Source organism: Pyrgilauda ruficollis, unplaced genomic scaffold (assembly GCF_017590135.1).
Source record: "Pyrgilauda ruficollis isolate IOZ18807 unplaced genomic scaffold, ASM1759013v1 scaffold57, whole genome shotgun sequence".
NCBI classification, from domain to species: Eukaryota; Metazoa; Chordata; class Aves; order Passeriformes; family Passeridae; genus Pyrgilauda; species Pyrgilauda ruficollis.
Genome location: NW_024527377.1, coordinates 4,773,133 through 4,792,274, shown reverse-complemented (window position 1 = coordinate 4,792,274; position 19,142 = coordinate 4,773,133). Strand labels below are relative to the sequence as shown.

At 42.9% G+C, this 19,142-nt stretch overlaps 1 protein-coding gene across 2 annotated transcripts; it reads right to left on the bottom strand.

The window, feature by feature from the left end:
• Window positions 1-220: 220 nt before the first annotated feature.
• Window positions 221-18,723, bottom strand: G3BP1 (G3BP stress granule assembly factor 1). 2 transcript variants are annotated; one of them, XM_041482017.1, is made up of 12 exons: window positions 18,572-18,723; window positions 7,883-7,996; window positions 6,640-6,721; window positions 6,100-6,273; window positions 5,211-5,301; window positions 4,616-4,709; window positions 3,851-4,055; window positions 3,302-3,403; window positions 2,792-2,903; window positions 2,239-2,364; window positions 2,021-2,151; window positions 221-1,300 (listed from the first exon to the last, which is right to left on the bottom strand). In XM_041482017.1, exons 2-12 carry the CDS (start codon window positions 7,975-7,977, stop codon window positions 1,094-1,096), a joined length of 1,419 nt encoding a protein of 472 aa, XP_041337951.1. In that variant the 5' UTR covers window positions 7,978-7,996; window positions 18,572-18,723; the 3' UTR covers window positions 221-1,093. The 2 variants fall into 2 exon arrangements, with proteins under 2 accessions (XP_041337951.1, XP_041337952.1); XM_041482018.1 differs by having other exon boundaries at window positions 2,021-2,130.
• Between the last annotated feature and the right edge of the window lie 419 nt (window positions 18,724-19,142).

The window sequence follows — 19,142 nt, the reverse complement described above, 5'->3', positions numbered from 1 at the left end:
TTCTGCTTTGCTTGTACTTTAGCAATAGTTACAACAGGACCTGCCCAGCTTCAAGTTCAAGTTATTAACTTCTGCATCCAAGAAGTATTTGTTTTCAATAATTTAAATGCAAAGTGATGCACAAAAGGTATTAAAAGCTTTAGCTACAACCACCTCTACCTTGTAAACCTAGTGACTGAAGAGCCTCTTCCCCTTGGACAAACTCCAAAATACTCTTGACTTGATAAAGCAAATCTAGACCTTTTTTATTTTATTTTTTTAAACAATTTGCCAAAACTGGAATGAGAGATAAATAGAAGGCACAACAATTTTGCTTTTTTTATACAAATACAAACTAAACATGAAAAAAACTCCCTATTTCAATAAAAAATTTCACAAGTTCAGGAAAAGTGTTTGAAGAGTCAAGTTCTAGACATTTAAAACCTATCCCACAATCCAAAATTTCAAAGTGGTAAAACAGTAGTTCGAATTCCTTGCTGTGATCATGTATCAAAAGGAAAAGAGATTCTACGGATACCCATTATTCCACTTTTACAGCGCCACAGAGAGAAAGGTGAAAGTCAATTTTTCAAGTGGCAATGTCTCCAGACCGGAGGATGTTCATATGACCCTCAAAGAAACACCAAGAGTTTTGCTTTTCTGCCCTTGGAATACTTGCCAAGAACTAGGTTTTCCTACAGGCTCTTGAACGCATGCACGTGAAATATTATTCCGCTGACTGCACCCAAATTCATTAGAAAGAGGGGAAGAAAAAAAAAATGAAAGAAAAAAAGAAAGACATTCCTTTAGGAAAAACCACTGGTACCAAAAAAACCAAAAATCAGTCCGTAAGTTTGAGGTGAAGAAGAAAATTCAGTTCTTTTCTTTTTAAAATCCACTTTTCCTAAAACGTTGTTCCACAAAGCTGGAATCTGGGACAAGGACTAGAAAAAAATAAATCACAGAACCATAACACAAACAAAAAGGGGCCAAAATAGTATCAAACGTAGCAGTCTATAACAGGCTAGGGCCACATTCCAAGATACCCAAGGCTGAAATTCACAAATCTGCAGGAAAAAGGTTTTGCGCCACCATGTCAACATCCGCGATGAATTCACTGGCGTTGCCCGATCCCCCTTCCAGCTCCAAATCCTGGCTTCTGGGACATTCCTCCACGTGGAGGCCCTCGAATCCCACCTCCCAGCCCCCCACGAGTGCCTCCAGGTCCACGGGGTCTGTTATCTCTGCGGTCACCCTCCCTGGCAGCTCGTGTTTTCTTCTCCTCCACGTTCAGGCGCACCTCTCCCCTGAACATGATGGGCTGCAACAGAAGCACAGAAGGTGCTGTCATTAATGGGTCACCAAGAGCTCCTCAAGGTCAAGAAGACTCCTGCAACTTTGTCTCATATCTTCCTCTCCATGAAACACTGAAGGGTCTCAGGATTACTTACTAAACAATGGCAATAGCCAAACCATGCATCCAGCCTTGGGGCTTTACTGGAAAAAATAAAGATGTGAAGGAGTGACCCTTGAAAAGCCATCTCAGGCTTAACACTGAGCATTCTGATGTTTTTTAGAAAAGCTCCCTGCATGGCTGTGAGGGTGCATCCAGAGTCCCTGCCTACCACAGCAGGCAGGCATGGACACACATTCTGCATTAGCAATCACTGCTGACAGGCTGAGCAGGTACCTCCTGCCTTTGTTAGCAAAATTCTTTTCAGAGTGCACACCAATACAGCTTCTTCCTTTCAGCCTCTGACAAACAAGATTCTACTTGTCCATAGAATTAGACTCTCTACCTTGTCCTCCTGAAAGCTTCCTGTGTTCAGCAATCTCCCACTAGAAAAAGGCTCTGTAATGAGCTCCTACAAACTACTTCAATGACAAAGACTGGACAAATCTTGGTAATAGGAGGGAAAAACATTACATATACTTTAATATGCTCAAAAAAATCTAACGGGACCCAGCACATTCTCTTCCCATTAAGATGAAAAACACTGTTGCCAACAGACCAAAAACCACTGACTAGAAATTTATTTACCCTGTTACTAAGGATCTTCTGAACAGGCTCAGGATCATCAAATACCACAAACCCAAAATTAGGGAGCTTTCCACCACTGTTGATACGGAGTTCAACAACATTGCCATAGCCTGCAAGAGAAAAGCCAAGTTCTTGGGTCATACATTAGAATGCTCTGTTGACCACGCCCATGGCTGCAACCCCCAACCCCTCAGAGGACAGCAAAGCAATCAACTTACTTTGGAAGAAGTCTTTAAGTTCAGATTTATCCACATCATGGGGAAGGTTCCCAACGAACAGCTGATGACTGTCTGGGTATCTCACAATCCGCCTGGTTTCCACATCGCCTTGTTCACCCTCACGAACTTGAAGAGAAAAGCAAAACTGATTTTAGAAAAGTCAGTCACCACAACAAACAGAAAAACAAGCCATGGTCAGATTTATCACCATTAGAAAAAAATCAATTCACACTGTCTATCCATTCATATATGGAAAAGGGTAACTAACATTCTATGCCAGCAAGTTTGTAACAATTGGCTTTTCATCACCTGGCTGAGGCCAAGCTTGAATTTTTACTTGAGTAAAAATTGTTTGCTTACTGACAAAAATAATGATATTTCAAAAGCTTTAATTATCACAGTTCATCACCTGGCTGAGGCCAAGCTTGAATTTTTACTTGAGTAAAAACTGTTTGCTTACTGACAAAAATGATATTTCAAAAGCTCTAATTATCACACTGCTTCCCCAAAACCTTTAAGCAACAGAAAACAGCTTCTTTGCAGCTTCTCTTACTTGGCCTAGGACCCCGCTGAGGTGGGATGCTCGTTCGCTGCTCCCTCACTCGCTGATCCCGCTGAGGTCTCTGAGGGGGGGTCTGAGATTCAGGCTTTGCCTCAGGACGGGGCTGCATCAATTCAAAAAGGAGTGAACAGTTGAGAGTCAGACAGACATACCAGCAGGTTCAGCTTTTAAGACCTCATTGTCAAGTTGGTAATAAAAAAAATACAGGAAAAGGTAATAGTTTTTTCCACCTGTGACTAAAATACCTGTTAGCTCATGTTGGCTTATATGCTATAAAAGCAAGCAGCATTCCCATGAACATTCCCTGTTTTCCTCCATGAGAAACAATTCATTCTCAACACAAAACCCGAAGAATAACATGTTCATTAAGTCTACCACAGGAATCACAGAATGCTAAAGTCTTTGGGGCCTGGGAAGTTAAATCAGAAGCAAGCAGGTTTCACTCTTTTTCCCCTGTCAGCCAGTTTAGCACTTAAACTTCCCCAGGTGCTGGATTCCTACCTGCGAGACCGGTACTTTCACAACATGAGGTGGTATTCCTGATACTGGGACAGCCCCACTGGGAGGAAGGTTCTTGCTGGTTACTGATGCCCAGGAAAATGTCTTAAATAAAAAAAAAAAAAAAAGAGTGATAATAACATAACTACATCTCCTTCTGAAATATATTACTGATAGGACAGCTAACAGACACAGGATACCAGGAACAAATTTTCACTTATCCTTGAAAATCAGGAGCCAGCCAATAGCTGTTTCCCCACAATTTCCTACAAATTATTTAAATTCCAAAGACTCAGTGTAATGACAATGGAGTCACACTTCTACTCTAGTCCTGAATTCCAGAGTTGCAACAGGACACAGCAGTGGCCCAATACCAAGTACCACAACAAGGTTAACCAAAGTATTGGATTCCTGAGTCTTAATTTGTCCACTGTTACCTTCCTTAACTCTTAGAAGTGACAAAAACCCCCAGGTAAAAATAAAGCTGTGTAAATAGACAGGAGAGCCACACTGATGAAACTACATCAGAGAAGAGAGATCCACTGTCATTACCCTGGAGTCCTCTTGCACTGCAGGAGCTGGATCAGCAGGAGCTGGAGAAGGACTCTTTTCCACAGTCTCTTCTGGAGCAGATTCCTCTAGTACTGGCTCAGACTTTTCTTCCTGCACCTCTGGTTCAGGTTCCGGTTCAGGTTCTGCCTCTGGCTCAGGCTCAGCCTCTGCAGCTGTCTCTTCCAGGCGTTCCTCAATGTCATTGCTATTATACAGCAGCACAAAAAGCAGGAGAAAGAGGTGGTATTGTATTTATTCTATTACTGGTGATAAGCAGTGCTACTTATGCAATACAGAAGTCAAGCATGTGTCATGTGAGAGGAAGAACAAGGCCAAGTAAGGCCACACTGCACAAGGATGCAAATTTGGCATTGGTTTCCAGGCGTTCCTCAATGTCATTGCTATTATACAGCAGCACAAAAAGCAGGAGAAAGAGGTGGTATTGTATTTATTCTATTACTGGTGATAAGCAGTGCTACTTATGCAATACAGAAGTCAAGCATGTGTCATGTGAGAGGAAGAACAAGGCCAAGTAAGGCCACACTGCACAAGGATGCAAACTTGGCATTGGTACGATATAAAGCGGCAAAAAAAAAAGTCCAGAGTCTCCATGTTCAGTCTAACAGCATTTTAATTTCAGCTGATCAATAAACAGAAATTTTTTGACTCTCAGAAGAAAACTTAATAGCAATAAATTCATGTGACCTGTTCTACAAGCAGCCTGTCTCACACAACACCAAACTTCACCTATAGATATATTATTACCTGACAGCCTGCTCATAATAAGCACCACTATCATCAGGAACAGCCTCAGGTGTCTGCTGTCTTTCCTCAGGTTCCTCCCCTTCCTCCTCTGATTCTAAATAAGGTTAGAAAAGAAAAAAAAAAAATAACACACATCTTTAGTAAGAGGCTCAAACACAAGGCACCTGTCACAAAATACAGGTGAAGTTTCTGCCAAAGAACACAAAGGAAGCACTTTAGAGATGTGACATGAAACAGACATTTCTTTGTATTTCCACTATCACTTTGGTTACAGTTTTGACCAAGATTAAAAAACATGTTCCAAATACTTCAGAGAACCAGATTTATAACCTACAAATCTGACTGCAACTGCCAAAATAAGTCTTACAATTCTTGTAATAGAAACAGATTATGCCAGAAAAATAATCATCTGCACGTCACAACTCCTTGCTGGACTGTAAAGAACAACAGGCAAGGAAAAAACCTACAAGCACATGAAATTTAACACTGATCTGTCTACTCTAGCAAGAAGATTTCCTTTGATCTGGGAACAGAATATTGATACAGATCCAGAACCAAACACAAACAGAACCATCCAAAAATTTCTGCTGCTTACCCTCTGGAGGCTCAGTATCAGAGTCCCCAAAAACCTCGTCCTGGTAGCGGAAGATATCGTTGTGGACATAGAACTTGTTAGCAACAGAGCCCTGAGAGCAAATCAAAGGAAGAACTGAATCAATTACAACAATCCAGTGACATAAAAATTGAAATATTGTAAAAACAAGAAAGGTTTGAACAAATCGCCCTTCCCACAAAATTAATCCAAATTTGCCTCTTTTAAGAAATTAATGTTATTTGGGGCAGGAAAACAAGAAAGAAACTCCTAACAAGTCAACTATGGATTCAACAAAGGAAAAAAATTGAAGTGCTTTTAATTCCAACAGCTCACAACACTAAAGAAGTGTGATTGACAACTTCCTGGTGTCTAAAGTATCAATTTTTATCTCCAAGTCATATTGTAAAACAGAGTGATCTTGCAACACCCCTTTTTCACTATCATTTTCAATTCTGTCAACTGTTTTGTTAAAAAAGTCTATTTAAAAATGCCACTTCAAATGCTAAGTCAGCACTTTGTGAACAAGAGAATCTGGAACCCATATTTTCAAAGTGACAGGAAGCATTCCCCTTTCTACCATGTCTTTTTCAGTAAGAAGACCATTTGCTTGGATAGCAAATTGAAGAGAACATAATTTTAATATGCTTAAGAAAAAAAATGTGTTGCACTAACCTAGGAGTCCAAAGTCAGGATATTTATAACTGATTTCAATATCCAAGGTCAATGCACAGTCACACAGAAGTAGTGTAACTCCCAAAGGAATTTTCAGAACGTAACTGCTGAATTTTGTGGCAAGTTATCATCCCAGTCTGACCCCTGAGATTGCAGCCCTGAGGCAGACAGAGCTCACCAACAGTGCCAGAAGCCCCTGGCAGCCCAGCACACCCACCTCAGGAGCGAGCACAAAGGTCTGCATGAACCTGCGCACGGGCTGCATGTTATTGGAGAGCTCCCCCATCACCTGCACCACCACGCCATCGTTGAGGGTGGCATGGGCATCCACGTGACGGATCTTCGTGTGGCAATCCTTGAAGTTTAGTGACAGCACCTTCTTGTGGATATCCTAGGAAAGAATGGTACACGTGGGTTATGCTGCAGAAGCCATTTCTGCCAAGTAAGCAGCTTTCAGAGAAAGCAAAATCATAAAAACTGGTTTAAGATACATTCGCTAACTCTGGAGAGAGAGCTTGGCAGGGTGCTTGTTAAGTTTGCTTTGCAAGCAATTCTACATTATAAGCTTTCCATAAAGGAAGCACTTTTTCCTAACTATTGCTGTCTACAGCCGAGAGGGTTTTTTTCCCTCCCCTTTTTTCTTCTTTTACAGAAAGCACTTGAACAGTGTGGGGGTGAACCACAGCTGGATACATTTCTCAACTATAAAGGTGACAAAATAGAAGGAAAGAACAGCTTTCTTTTTTAAAGTTCTTACAGATTGCCCATAGACTGCGTCAGCTGGTTTTCCATTGGAATCCAAGCCACCGTGGACATAGGAAGAGTTCTTTCCATAAAACCTGTTGGAAAGAAATATTTTAATGCCAAGCTTTGCTGTGTAAGAACACTGAGCCTCTACATTAGAGTGCAGTAAGTAAGTTTCCTGTTTGAATCACTAGAATAAAGCCACAAAAACCTCATAATCCTGTTGCCAGTCTAGGGATGGGGGGAAAACTAAGTTTTCTCAGGTAAGCTGTAGCATTCAGGTGTGTCGGAGACCCAGGCACCAACAACCAAAACCAAAGTCTCATGAGAGCTCAAGATCCAATCACATTATCCTCTTTTTGCATGAGGTCTCCAAAGCAACACCCTGAACATCTGGGATGCTGAAGGCTCCCCCTCAAGTTCTGATTTCAAGCTCAAGCAAGGAGCAATGGGACTGTTTTGCTCTTCTACGGTAAAAAAGTATTGCAGGTAAATCTTCCTTTCTGGAACTGAGAGGTTACCAGCTGAAATGCCCCAAGCACCATGGCACTGCACTCTGCCAGCATATAAAAGCCTGGAATGGATTCCATGGCACAGAGTCAACTGTCCTCTGGCCCAGGGGGATGAGGTCAGCTGTCCACCTAAGTGGAGAAACACTCTGAGTAAGTGATCCTGAGACTGGATGGGCAAAGGCTTCAGAAACTTTATCTGGTCACTCAAAATACAACAAAACAACGTGTATCTTCATAAACAAGACTAGTTTCAGAAGGATACCTGTCACACCAAACAGGACTTGTTTAGATAATGGATTATAGTTTGCTGCATATCCATAATTTCCTGACTTTCCTTTAAGAAAGAGCTGGTGTGACTCCCAAGAAAGACCAGTAGACAAGCACAGAACTTATTCAATGTTTCCTCCTAGTCAGGGGGCATTTTATCAAGCCAAAAACTACAGAAATGCTCAACTAAGTGGTATTTCTCCAACTTCAATTTATATTGATTACAAGCAGAAGTGGCAAACAGCATTTCCATTTGAACAAGAACGCAGATATTTAAAGAATTCCTGTAGTCTTTATTATCCATCTTTTAACCCAGCTGATCAAAACCAAAAGTAAATGACACTCAGCATCTTGAATAAATCAATTTAAGTGACAAAATTCAGCAAGCTAAGACACAGTAATAAGATTTCACCAATTTTAGCACACAAATTAAGAAATTCACACAGAAAACCAGCTGGAAGCGAAGCAGAGCTTTACCTGTGCAAATAGTCAGGTGCTTGGTTCAGCAGGGTATAGTACTGCCTCACGAATTCCCGCCCGACCAGCAGGGGACTTGGCTTCTCCATCACCATTTCTTTGGTCAACTGAAAACTATGGAAAAAAACAAAAGCTCCATAAACCATGAGCATTTCAAATGGCTGTTCTCATCCTGATTGCATAAGCACCTAATCACAGCAGACAGCACGCACCAGGACTGTTTTACCCCTGTAAGCAGTTTAAGCAATGTGTTTTCAGAGTCAGAGTTTTGGTGCCAGGGAGAGGATTCCTGGGTACCAAACCAAAGGTGGGAGAGGCTGCAAGGCCGAGGTAGGTCACCTCATAACCTGTCAGTAGTTAAGCATCCTACATATCCTCAATAAAAAGCAGGTGGAAAGCAAGTAAGGTTCTTCAAGAGGATTTGCTAAGTGGCTAAGACATTTACAGTCGATCCAAATTCTACTTACCTCACTTGACTTCACAATCAGAATTAAAAGTCAGATGTTCTCAGGCAAAGCCTGTGCTACTGTATTAAGGGCATTTTTAGAAGGTCAGAATAAGTCCAATCTATTTTTATCAGCAGCACAGCACTACTTGCTGTGAGTGTCAAGCACTCTGGAGGAATATTAGATTATATTAAAATTATTTTGCTACAAACAAACATATACTGCTCTTCCCCTGCTTCCACCAATCTCAGCAAGTGACTTCTCACTTAAACTCAGACCACCAGTCAAGTGAACAGCACCACCCATGCCCAGGGACAAATCCATCTGGGTACCTTCTACCCACCTTCCATGGATCTGTAAGTTACAAAAGCAAAGTATCTTCAGGACAAGCCAGCCCAAACCAAAGCACATTCCCACACTTCCTTGTTATTAAATACTCAAACACTGTTCAAACTCACTCAAAATAGTTTTAAACACAGGGATAAACACACCAATAGCAGGGCATGTTCTTACTACCAAATACAGAACCAAGAGCAGATTTTCTGCTTCACACCCAGTTGTACCAATCAGTAGACAATGGAGGCTTTTTCCCTACTACTGACCCCCAATCTCCTTCACTACAGAGCCCTTTTCCCAAACACATGGTATTTAAAGTCCACATGCACATTCTCCAGGTGTGACAAGCAAGTCAAAACTGACACTATTCAGCTGAGCCCTCTAAAAAGCAATTCAGGAATTATCAATTACTTATCTGCTTTTATTTAATACTGATAATCATAGTGGCAAGAAATGGTAGCATCAACAACCGGGGGAAAACCCAGACTGGATCACGGCCACAACACAGAATGGGGGAAAAAGGAAGGCAAACTAAGTAGTCTTTTAGCACAGAATAATCCAGAGGGAGCCTGCAAAAGCTCATGCCAAGCCAGGCATGTCTTAGGACAAGTCTTCTCTAGTCACTATACCCAAGAGCATCCCATATCCCAGGAAAACTGAGTTGCCCACAACTTATCCTTCAAACATAGCAAAAGGGAAAGAAAAAGACTGGATTTCCCGCCTGCTTGTACTAAGCCCTGTCCCAGCTCATCCAAGAATCTTGAACGTTTGACACTCATTGTATTTCGTGAATTTCAGAGAACTTGTCCTTTAGACAGTAAAAACTGACAAGAGAGCAGAGCTTCAGAAGACAGAGGTGACCAGGCTGGTGTTAAATTTCAAACACATAATATAGACAGGGCTGCAAGGGAAGTCACAACCACACTGCTGGATGGACCAGGAATGCAAAACAGAAGCTTTAAGCCTCAAAGAGATGAATGTACTTAAGAAGATGCCATGGAAGCTGGTACTTTGGGTGAAGCTAAGTCCAAATGAACCTGGCCAATTTCATATATCTCAGTCAATGGTCAAACACCCAACACATGGTAATCAAGGGACAAGGCAATGTTTAGCTACACTGTCAGAACATCCAGGTAACAGATCTGAGGATGTGATTGCAGCTGAGCTCCCAGCAGTGCCCAGAATGCACTGCAATCAGCTTTGCTGGAGGAATGCAGATAAGACTCAAGCCAGAAGACATAACAGCAGAGCTGTAATTTTGTATACATTGAGGTGTTTCACCCTACTTTTAACACCATTACACATTACCAACTTTTTAAGTCTAGAATAAATGAGAAATCTTCCCATTCTGTTTTAAAACACACTTTTCTCTAGGTTTAAACACAGCAAGAAAGATCTGGTGAGCTCCAGAAGACTTGTCCATGAACTCTCAGCAGGATATGTGCATATCACCACCACACAAACAAATGTTACCTACATGACAAAGTGCAGAAAAAGTAAGACTAAATAGGACCTAGAACTTAAAGAGACTTTTCAAAACATTCAGAAGCTTTCAGCTGTTAGAGGATTTTCAGGAGTTAACCACGCAAAAAGGAAGAAATAGTCCACATCTGGGTTTGGCCTGCAGGAAATGCTCAGATTCTGCAAAACACTTTCGTTTCAGGAAGATTCTTCTATCTGTGGTTTTGCAGAAGCCTTTGAACTCAAAGTGTAATGTATTACAGATACAGATGTCCAACACCCAGCAGAGTCTGAGGTGACAAAAACCTCCAAGAGATGAACTCTTGCCTTCTACTGCATGTTAAATGAGATCCCTATAAAATATTATCAGACAATACGAGAACACAGCAAAGGTAAAGTACAGCTAAGTGGTGACTACCACTGCTGACTTCCTCATCCCACTTTGTTTCCTCTTGAGTCCCTGTGAAGCTCTAGAAGGAGCAGGCCAAGCCTAAAGCAGTGGGAGCAGAAATGGCAGAAAGACATGACCAGCACTTTTACTCCAGTCAGCTTAACTGACAAGGTAGGATTTCTTTGCTCCACAACAGTTAAAAATTTGCTTCTGTGCTGACAGTTTACAGCCAGGGAGCCAGTCCTACCACACACCAAGATCACCATTTGGAGAATGACAGGAGATACAGTTAATTTGTTTGTGAAGATATAGTTTCCCTGGAATTCAAGCTTATTCCTACAGATGTAAATAGGCAGGTTTTCTATTCAGTTAATAGATAATAAAGGATGAATCAGGCTCTTCTGAGAATTATTTTCAAGTGCTTCCTAGAACACTAATGTACAAAGCTTGACAATCTCACATTATGTCAAAAACTTCCTGTAGCACTCAAACTTCAACAGCCGATTCACCAACAGCTCTTTCAGATTTCTGATCTTCAGTGAAAGCCCTCACCTACATTAACCCACAGACACATCTTCCGTGCTGGTCTCAAGAAATATTAGAAGTGAAGTAGCTTGATTAGGTCTTTCATACTTACATGCTTAAAAATATACATAAAAGAACCTCCCTCCTGCTAATGGTGAAAAGTCTATCAGAACTAACTCCTAACATGAAAAGAGGAATTGCTGAGTGCCCAGTTGTTCTCAAGCAGCTCTGAAAAGAAATGGGAAAGACCTTTACACGACCTAATCAGAGGACAACAATCTGTTTTTACTGCTGCTGCACCTGCTGCTACGTTGCCAGTTGCCATCTGCTCTTGTTCTCCAGCCAGCACAACCTGAATGGTGGAAGCCAAGCATCTCCTCAGAGAGCATTTGCTCCCTACCACTCATGAGCAATTTACTACTCCACTATTCCCTGATCCAAGAAAAACTGCTAATACTTTATACTACATTTTCATTGCACAGCACATAATAGCACCAAATGTTTGAACTGTCACTATGCTACTCCTGATAAAAGCTTATCCACACATTTTCCTGTCAATTGACATAATGATGAAAGGGTGAAAATTGACAGGAAAAGCCGAAAATCTGATTATTTAAGATTCATTCATAATCACGCATTCATATTATCCCATATGTAAAACAAATTGGATAAGTCAAATTTTAACAAGTACACCATAACAATTCTGCAGCATAACTGAGCCCCTTCCTTAAGCCAAGGACTTAGAGGAAGACAAATACCTCCTTTACAGTGGTTATCACCTGGCTGATGGAAAATTCCACCATCTGTTACAATGCTCCCACTTGGCAGAAAATCAATGTCAGGCACTGAATTTCTGAAATACTGTTATGTAAATTAGAACCATTTATGTAAATTCTGCATTAGCAAATTCACATTTAGGTCCACAAAACCTATTAGTATATTAGTGTTCAGAAAAATGGACTCAGCACACATATCCAGCATGGGTTATTATTTTCCTACCAAACTGCAACATGGTGAAAGCAAACTAATCACTGCTGTGCCAACTCAATTTGTTTGGGGTTTTTGTGGATTTGGTTTTTTTTTTTAATTTTTGAATCAGACAAGTTTAGCCTGAATGTTGCTTCTATTGGACTTCCTACACAACAGGAGTGTGTGTTTTGTTCATCACAGGATGTTTGGGCTCTCAGGACAACCAGTCCCAAGACCCAGGCAAAAGTCCCTTGGCTTTTGTAACAAGCCAAAGGACCAAAACCCAAATTTCACTTCCCAAAGAGTGCGGCAATTTTAAACTTCTGTCAAGAAAAAAAGTTTAAACTAACAAGAAGACAAATTAAAATTGAATCATAATCTCAACAGGCTCTGGTGTCTTTTTAACATTAGCCTTGTTTCTTTGTTCTCTGCCATTTTTAATTACATTTTTTTGACTCGCATTTTAATACAAGGAACCTTCCCAAGAAACCCAAAGCTCCTACAACGCATTCTCGTTCTGAGTGGAACATAACACAGCAGTTCACTCCTTCTCCTTTGGCTACTCAAGTGCTATGAGGTGACCATCTGAACTCACTCCTTCCACCTCTACAAACTGGTGGAGTTTACAGGGTGCCAGAACAGCCATTCAGAATGTCAAACTTTTCACACAACCCCACTCCCTCATTTTGGTATCAGTGAATTCCTTAACTTAAAAAGGCTTTTTGGAAATTGAAGAAACAGCAGGAGAAGTTTACACAGAAAAGAGGTGTCTGTATCCAAGCACAACACACAACAAGTGTGGCAAACAGCAATTCTGCTGGAAATTAAAGATCTGGTCAATAGTTAGTAGGATTGCATAATTAAGTGTCATTTGGGATTTCTCCAAGTTGCTTAGCAACAGGTGACCATACTAAAAGCCACAAACCATTTATTTAGATGGAATAACCAGCTCTAGAAGCAGTTACTGCTGCTGTTATGGACAAATAAAAAATGAAAGTAGTGGAAGAAAACGCCAACAGGCCTCTAAGAGGCATGATACAAAGTTTAACAATGAAACAACAAATACAGTTAATTCCAACTCTCCATACATTTTACATGACTGGCATCTGCTCTGCTGCTGACTAAGCAATAAAAGAAAAAACCCATGAGGCTGGTACCTGTGTGAACCATGATAGTAAACATTAAAGTGAACAATGGAACACAAGATAAACTTGCACCCCATGGCAAATTCCAGGGCCCATCTCAGCTAGGGACTTGTATCACCACACCAGCTTGCTCTCAAGTAGGAAGAGTGAAGTAAATGTGTATTTAAAACACAAAGACTGCAGATACACTGAGATACACTTATTTTAATACAGCCTCAACTATCCATGGGGAACAAAGAAACCCAAAACAATCCAGTTGTTGACCTGAGCTTAAACTATAGAGAGCTGAAAATGCATCTCAAATAAGCAGGCAAATGAAGTCCCAAAACACTAATCTGCTTTAAAAAAATAGGTCTCATTACTTGCCTCCCACTGGATGCAGAGGCAGACAATGTCACTGGGACAGTGTCCCAGCAGCACAGCCTGCATTTCAGACACAAACCATTACAGCTGCCTACCTGTAACCGGTTCATCTTTTCTGCCTTTTGACAGATTCAGAGGCAAAGTATTCAGCCTGGAAGAAGTTATCCTAAGTCAGCACTATTTCACAGGAGGCAGGATGCTTGGTAGCCACAGTCAATGGAAGCTCAATGATGGGATAAGTTATGCAATAAATAAGTATTTGAGGATCAAACTGGGACAAGTTGAGAAGTTACCAGTATTCAATTCTTACTAGTATCTCCAGGAAACATTGAGAGTCTGTAAGATGAATATATTCACCAGGAACTTCCAGAAAAAGGCACTTCAGAGCAGTGTGAATGAAGTGTCAGACATATCATGCAGACAGAGGAGCCTTTAATAATCTTCCAAACACCTAATAAAATGTGGATCTAGACTGTCAAATGATCCAATCAAACAATATTTAAACACAATAAAAGTAAGTTTTTATCACAAGATTAAAAAATAATTCAGAATTACATTCAGCACTGCCCATGCTAATACCAAAAACCCCTTTGCTTGCCAGTGGCAGATGGGAAGCCTTACTCAGCAGCAATGCACAGCCCTTCAAACACTGGGAGAATACAAATAAACAAACCAGCAATTGCTGAAGAGCTGTCAGTGCAGAAGTCTGCCTGTGCTTTTGCTAACAAACCCAAGCGTGATCCACAGTTGATGGATATGATGGAGTCTGCCATTTTTTAGACAAAATTCAGCACTTCTTGCGTTTTTCAGCTCTACCAAGCAAGAAAGAGACAAACTGAAGGTTTCTAATGCTTTCAGTCAGAATCTAAAAGAAAAGAGATTATTTTGGAGAAATGTTATTTCCAGAGCATTAAGCTCAAAAGCAGATTAAAACCACAAAGATCACCTGAAGTGTAAGGGTACTTGAGATCAGCATACCCCTACAGTAAGGGATGAACACTGATCTGGGTAAGGAAAATGATACCAAACACTACTCCTGTGGCTAAGAGCATAAAGCTCCAAAGACAAACAGTAAATCAGGTCCTGCTTACAAGAGAATAAAAAAAAAAATCTAACCCAGAAGAATCTTGAAAACCTGCTATTAAAACTACGTGATATAGTAAGAAATTCTCAACAAGGTGCTTGGGTTTTCTATTCATCCCTCAAAACACTCTGCCTTCCTTGGGTGCTGAGCTTAGTATGGTGTGGGTTTGGGGGTTTTTTCCCTTCCTTTTTAAAGCTGTTTCACCTGGCTTCCAAGTTTCTACTTGATACCACTCAATCATCACTTCTATTCAGCAGTTACCTGCTGTAACATTAAGTTAAGATGATTTTTCCCAAGCATAACAAGCAACACTCACAAAAAGAGAGCTCTGTTACATTTAGCACTACACAAAATCACATGGCCCTTGTGATTTGATGGAAGTCAAAAAGGAACTCCTCTTCAAAATCTGAGTCCTCTGAAAACTCAAAGCCTTGAGAATTCCCAGAAATATTCCCACATTTTTAATAATACTAAAATCAGATTATCCTAAACGGGCTCTCAAATGTGGGGGAAGGATTTGCCTTTCTAATTGAACTTATTTCAACCTCATTGACCCTTCAGTTAGAAGCAATGTTTTTCTGCAAAATTACATTTTAAACATGCAAATTTCATACTGAAGGGCAGGATAGTGCTGAGTGGTTTGTTTACTTTTTCTTTAATAAAAAATAAGTCAGCTTTCTGCCTATACTGCTCTCCAGACTGTTTCATGATAAAGCAGCTACTTAGACCCTGTGATTCTGCTATTAGAACAGGTTTTGTTTTGACATCCAAGAGCTGCTCCAACATCTCAATGAAGTTGGCAGCAGGTCCAGTCATCTTCTCTTAGGTCTGCAAATTTTCCATTTGGCTCCAGTGCACCTTCTTAAAGTAAAAAGCAAAAGTTACTCATCAGCAGTCAGAAGAGGCAGATCAGAGCCCTGAGCTACACCAACAATACAGTGAAATTAAAGCTTAATGCCACTCAGATCAGAATCACCAAGATTAAGATTCAAAATATTTTCTGCATGCCAAGCAACAGAGAACCGTAAAGAGAATCAACGCTTTCACCTCTACCCACTTAGGCCACAGAAGATGCTTAAACCTGATCTATCAGCTGTATCCTGGCACTCAGAACTGCCCCATCCCAGCACTGCTACATTAAAAACAAAACACAGCCAGCCCAGCAGCAGCCAGGAAACAGCAAAGGGCAGAGCAGATGGAAATGGAAGACGGGCACCAGCACTTTGCAGTGCAGAGCTGCACGTTTGCCTCAGCAAGGAATCAGGTTCAGCACAGATCACTCCTACATAACTGACAGCAGCGAGCTCCTGCTCTGAAAGCTGCACTGCACCAGCCATGTCCTCCTGGAAGAGCTCCAGACTTAATATAGCAAAACTGGGACCTCAAGCCAGCACAACACTCACTGCCTGCAAAGTTTAAGATTTTTTTACAGTACCTGAGGATCAGACTTCAGTTTTTCTTTTTAGTTACTCAATGAGGTAGCTTAAGGTTATCACGTCTACCAGTAGGTACCCCAGGAAATCAAATTACTTAAAAATCAGCAGATTTGATAAAAAAAAAAAAAATCACCCAGTCTTCTAGAGCAAACTTCACTTTTGGTTTGTTCCAAGCAGAGCAGACTACAGGCAGCACAGCAACTAGCACCACCCTGCTGAAGTCCTGCTCTGCTTGGATTTCCTCTTTGGTTCTTCAGTCATCACCTTTGTCAGGCAAAAAGGCCCACGTGCTAATACTAAAAAACTAGAATAGCGTTTTCTGATTCCAACAGGCCATTTATACCAACCTTATGAGTGCTCTCTCATCAGGTCCTACTGTTTTGAACAGAAATACCAAGATGTACTTAAGGCAACATCACCTTTGGTTTATTTCCCTTTCAGTAAAGTGTTGCTCCGTATGTTTGCCTTACAATTCGCAAGGTGAAAAATAAAGCTCTGAAACAAAGAATCTGCTGTTTCATCGAAAGATTCTGTTAAAATTCAGTGTTCAAACTCCATCAGTTGTGTTGAACTCTACCGATGCTGTTGTGCCAGCACCAAAGGGAGTAGCAGAGCAGTGCTCCTGCAATCACAGCACAAACAAAACAAACGCTCTGGTGTGCTTTTGTTGTTTCTCACACTGCAAAGGCAAAGATTTCCAACAGAAATCCTGATGGGCCTGGCACACATAGACTAAGTCTTGTCCACCAGGTTTTCAACTTTAATTTTAATTATGCATCCCTACCTTCAACTTAAGGAGTCCACACTTAACGCAACCTAGCAAAAAAAGGGCAAATTCACACCAGTCAGGAACAGGGGCCACTCTTTACCTCCTGATGTATGCAAGCCTAAGGTTTTTAAAAATACTTAGATCTATAAAATTATTATATACCTTTGCAAAGGCTCAAACATTCATTGCTTTTTTCCTGACAGGCTTTGTACAATTACACTTTCTAGCAGGTTTCAGTAGTGCCTTTCAGGAAAACCAGTCTCTGCAGCACGTGATGCTGTCAAAAAGGTCGTGAGATCTCCATCATAAAGATAAGGATGTAAGACTTCAAGCACGTGAACACTTCCAGCCAACCTTCAAATTAGCTACATATACTAGCCACTTAAAAAAATAAAAAGCTACACTTCCAACTTGACACCATTATATATGGTGACTGAAACAACCCCAGGAAAGGTGAGTTCAGTTCACAGGATGAGAAAAAGCTACCATCAGCATCGTGGAAGCATCACAGAGCCATCTAGCAAAATGGTTTGGCTGATTCTTTACAGACAGAGAATAAGAAAAGTGAAAATTTGGTTGAAGGGAAAAACCCCAAGAAAGCTCTAAAAAGCAGTTTTATGTCTGTCAACTTCTGTACTTCCCTTTATGACATGAATCTAAGAAGCTTTGTTAGCAAAAAAAAAAAAAAAAAACCAAAAAAATCCAACACACCCCTCTCCACGTTTGATTTATGGCACCTGGAAGCATCAGCTTCCAAAGCTTGATAGCAGTGTCCAGATTTCCTAAATCTGTCACTCCTGGCTGTGAGAGCAGGGGCTTGCCAAAAATAGCACACACTGGAAACATGGCGGCTTGCTGCAAATGCTGCTTTCCCCCGCTGGTGGAACAAAAAAATCCTTTTTTTGGTAAAGACTACTTATTATACGCATGCAAGCCTTAACACAGAAGGTCACCAGGTAAGCCTGCTGAGAATGAGGAACGCGGTAGAACATCCAGATCGACACTGGGAGCTACTGGAAGATGTATCGAAACCTTTTCCCAGGGGTTTCTCCAGCACGTACATCTGGGGCCTTACAGGATGCTGGGAAGTCTCATTACGAGCACTACTTCGCATTTAAATCTTAGCTTAATCTCGGATTCAGCCAAGGTCATGCGGTAAACCAGGTTAAGATCCATGCTCTCCTGCTCGAATTATAACTTCCTTCACCTATAAAGTTACACCAAGGGAGGCACAGGTCCGGACCGTGCGAGCAGCCAGCACTGCCCCTCAACCCGCAGCTACAGCTCCCCGCGAACACCGCGGGCTTTGGGTGGGCTCCTCCCCGGCCCCACCTGCCCAAAACAAAACCCAAAAGCAGAGAGCGAAAAAGCCTCCGAGCCTGGAAATCCGAGAACAAAGCTGGACCCGCACACCTCGCCTCGCACAATGCGGGCCCGCCAGCAGCCGATCCCCCGCCGCCCCCCCTGCCCCGCACGGCTCCCGCCGGGAGCTCCGAGGCCGCCGCGGCACCGGGAGCTCGGGCGAAGGCTGCGGACCGCACGGGGGCTGCGCGGCCGCGGGTCAGGCGGGAGGGCGCCGGCGCCCGCCACAAAGCGCCGCGGGGACCGGGCGGGATGAGGGGGGCGCCAGCAGCGCCGTCCCGCACGGCCCGCGGCCTACTGAGAGCCGGGGGCGCCTCGGAACCGGGGCGGTGCGTGCGGCCCGCGGCCCCCCCGGGAAGGCGCGCCCGCGCCGGGGTCTCCCCGCGCCCCCCACCCCCTCACCTGCGGGCAGAGCGGGACGGGAGCGGAGGCGCCGCTTCACCACAGGGCCCGGCGGACGAGAAGCGCCTCACGCAGCGGCGTGCTCTGCCGCCGGCTACATATATCCGGCGCGCAGCCTACCCCAGCGGGCGCGGCCCAGCCAGTCAGAGAGCGGCACTCGCCCTCATTCGGATGCCGGTTGGCTCACAGCCGTGGGGAGGCGGGCAGAGAGCTGAGGGGCAGCTCAGCCAGCCAACCATGCGGCAGCGTTCCGCAGGGCGGTGAGAGTGATTGACACGTGGGCGAACCAATAGGCGGAGCGCTACTGCTGATAGATTTACCCTTTGGCCAATGGGACGACGCTCCCCGCGCCAGCAGGCGCGCAAGGCGGCGCGCGCCGGACGCCGCAGTGTGGTTGAGCCGCACTGCAGCGCCCTTGAGAAGCTGCTGGTAAACCCCGTTATTGATGGGGCGGGCCCCACGGGGTGCGGTAGCCAACGGGAGGGCGCAGTGGGCGCTGACGGACAGTTCCCCGCCGCGGCTCTTAAAGGGGCAGGCGGCCGCCACGCGGGGCGGCGTCCCGCGCTCCGCA

What these genes read in the sequence shown, in the direction of transcription:
- G3BP1 (XM_041482017.1), bottom strand. Translation starts at nt 7,977, where the DNA reads ATGGTGATGGAGAAGCCAAGTCCCCTGCTGGTCGGGCGGGAATTCGTG. An exon ending in TGAAAGTACCGGTCTCGCAG is followed by an intron (nt 2,904 to 3,301) that starts GTAGGAATCCAG and finishes GAATTGATGCAG; the next exon opens with CCCCGTCCTGAGGCAAAGCC. An exon ending in TCAGCGGGGTCCTAGGCCAA is followed by an intron (nt 2,365 to 2,791) that starts GTAAGAGAAGCT and finishes TTTCTCTTCAAG; the next exon opens with TTCGTGAGGGTGAACAAGGC.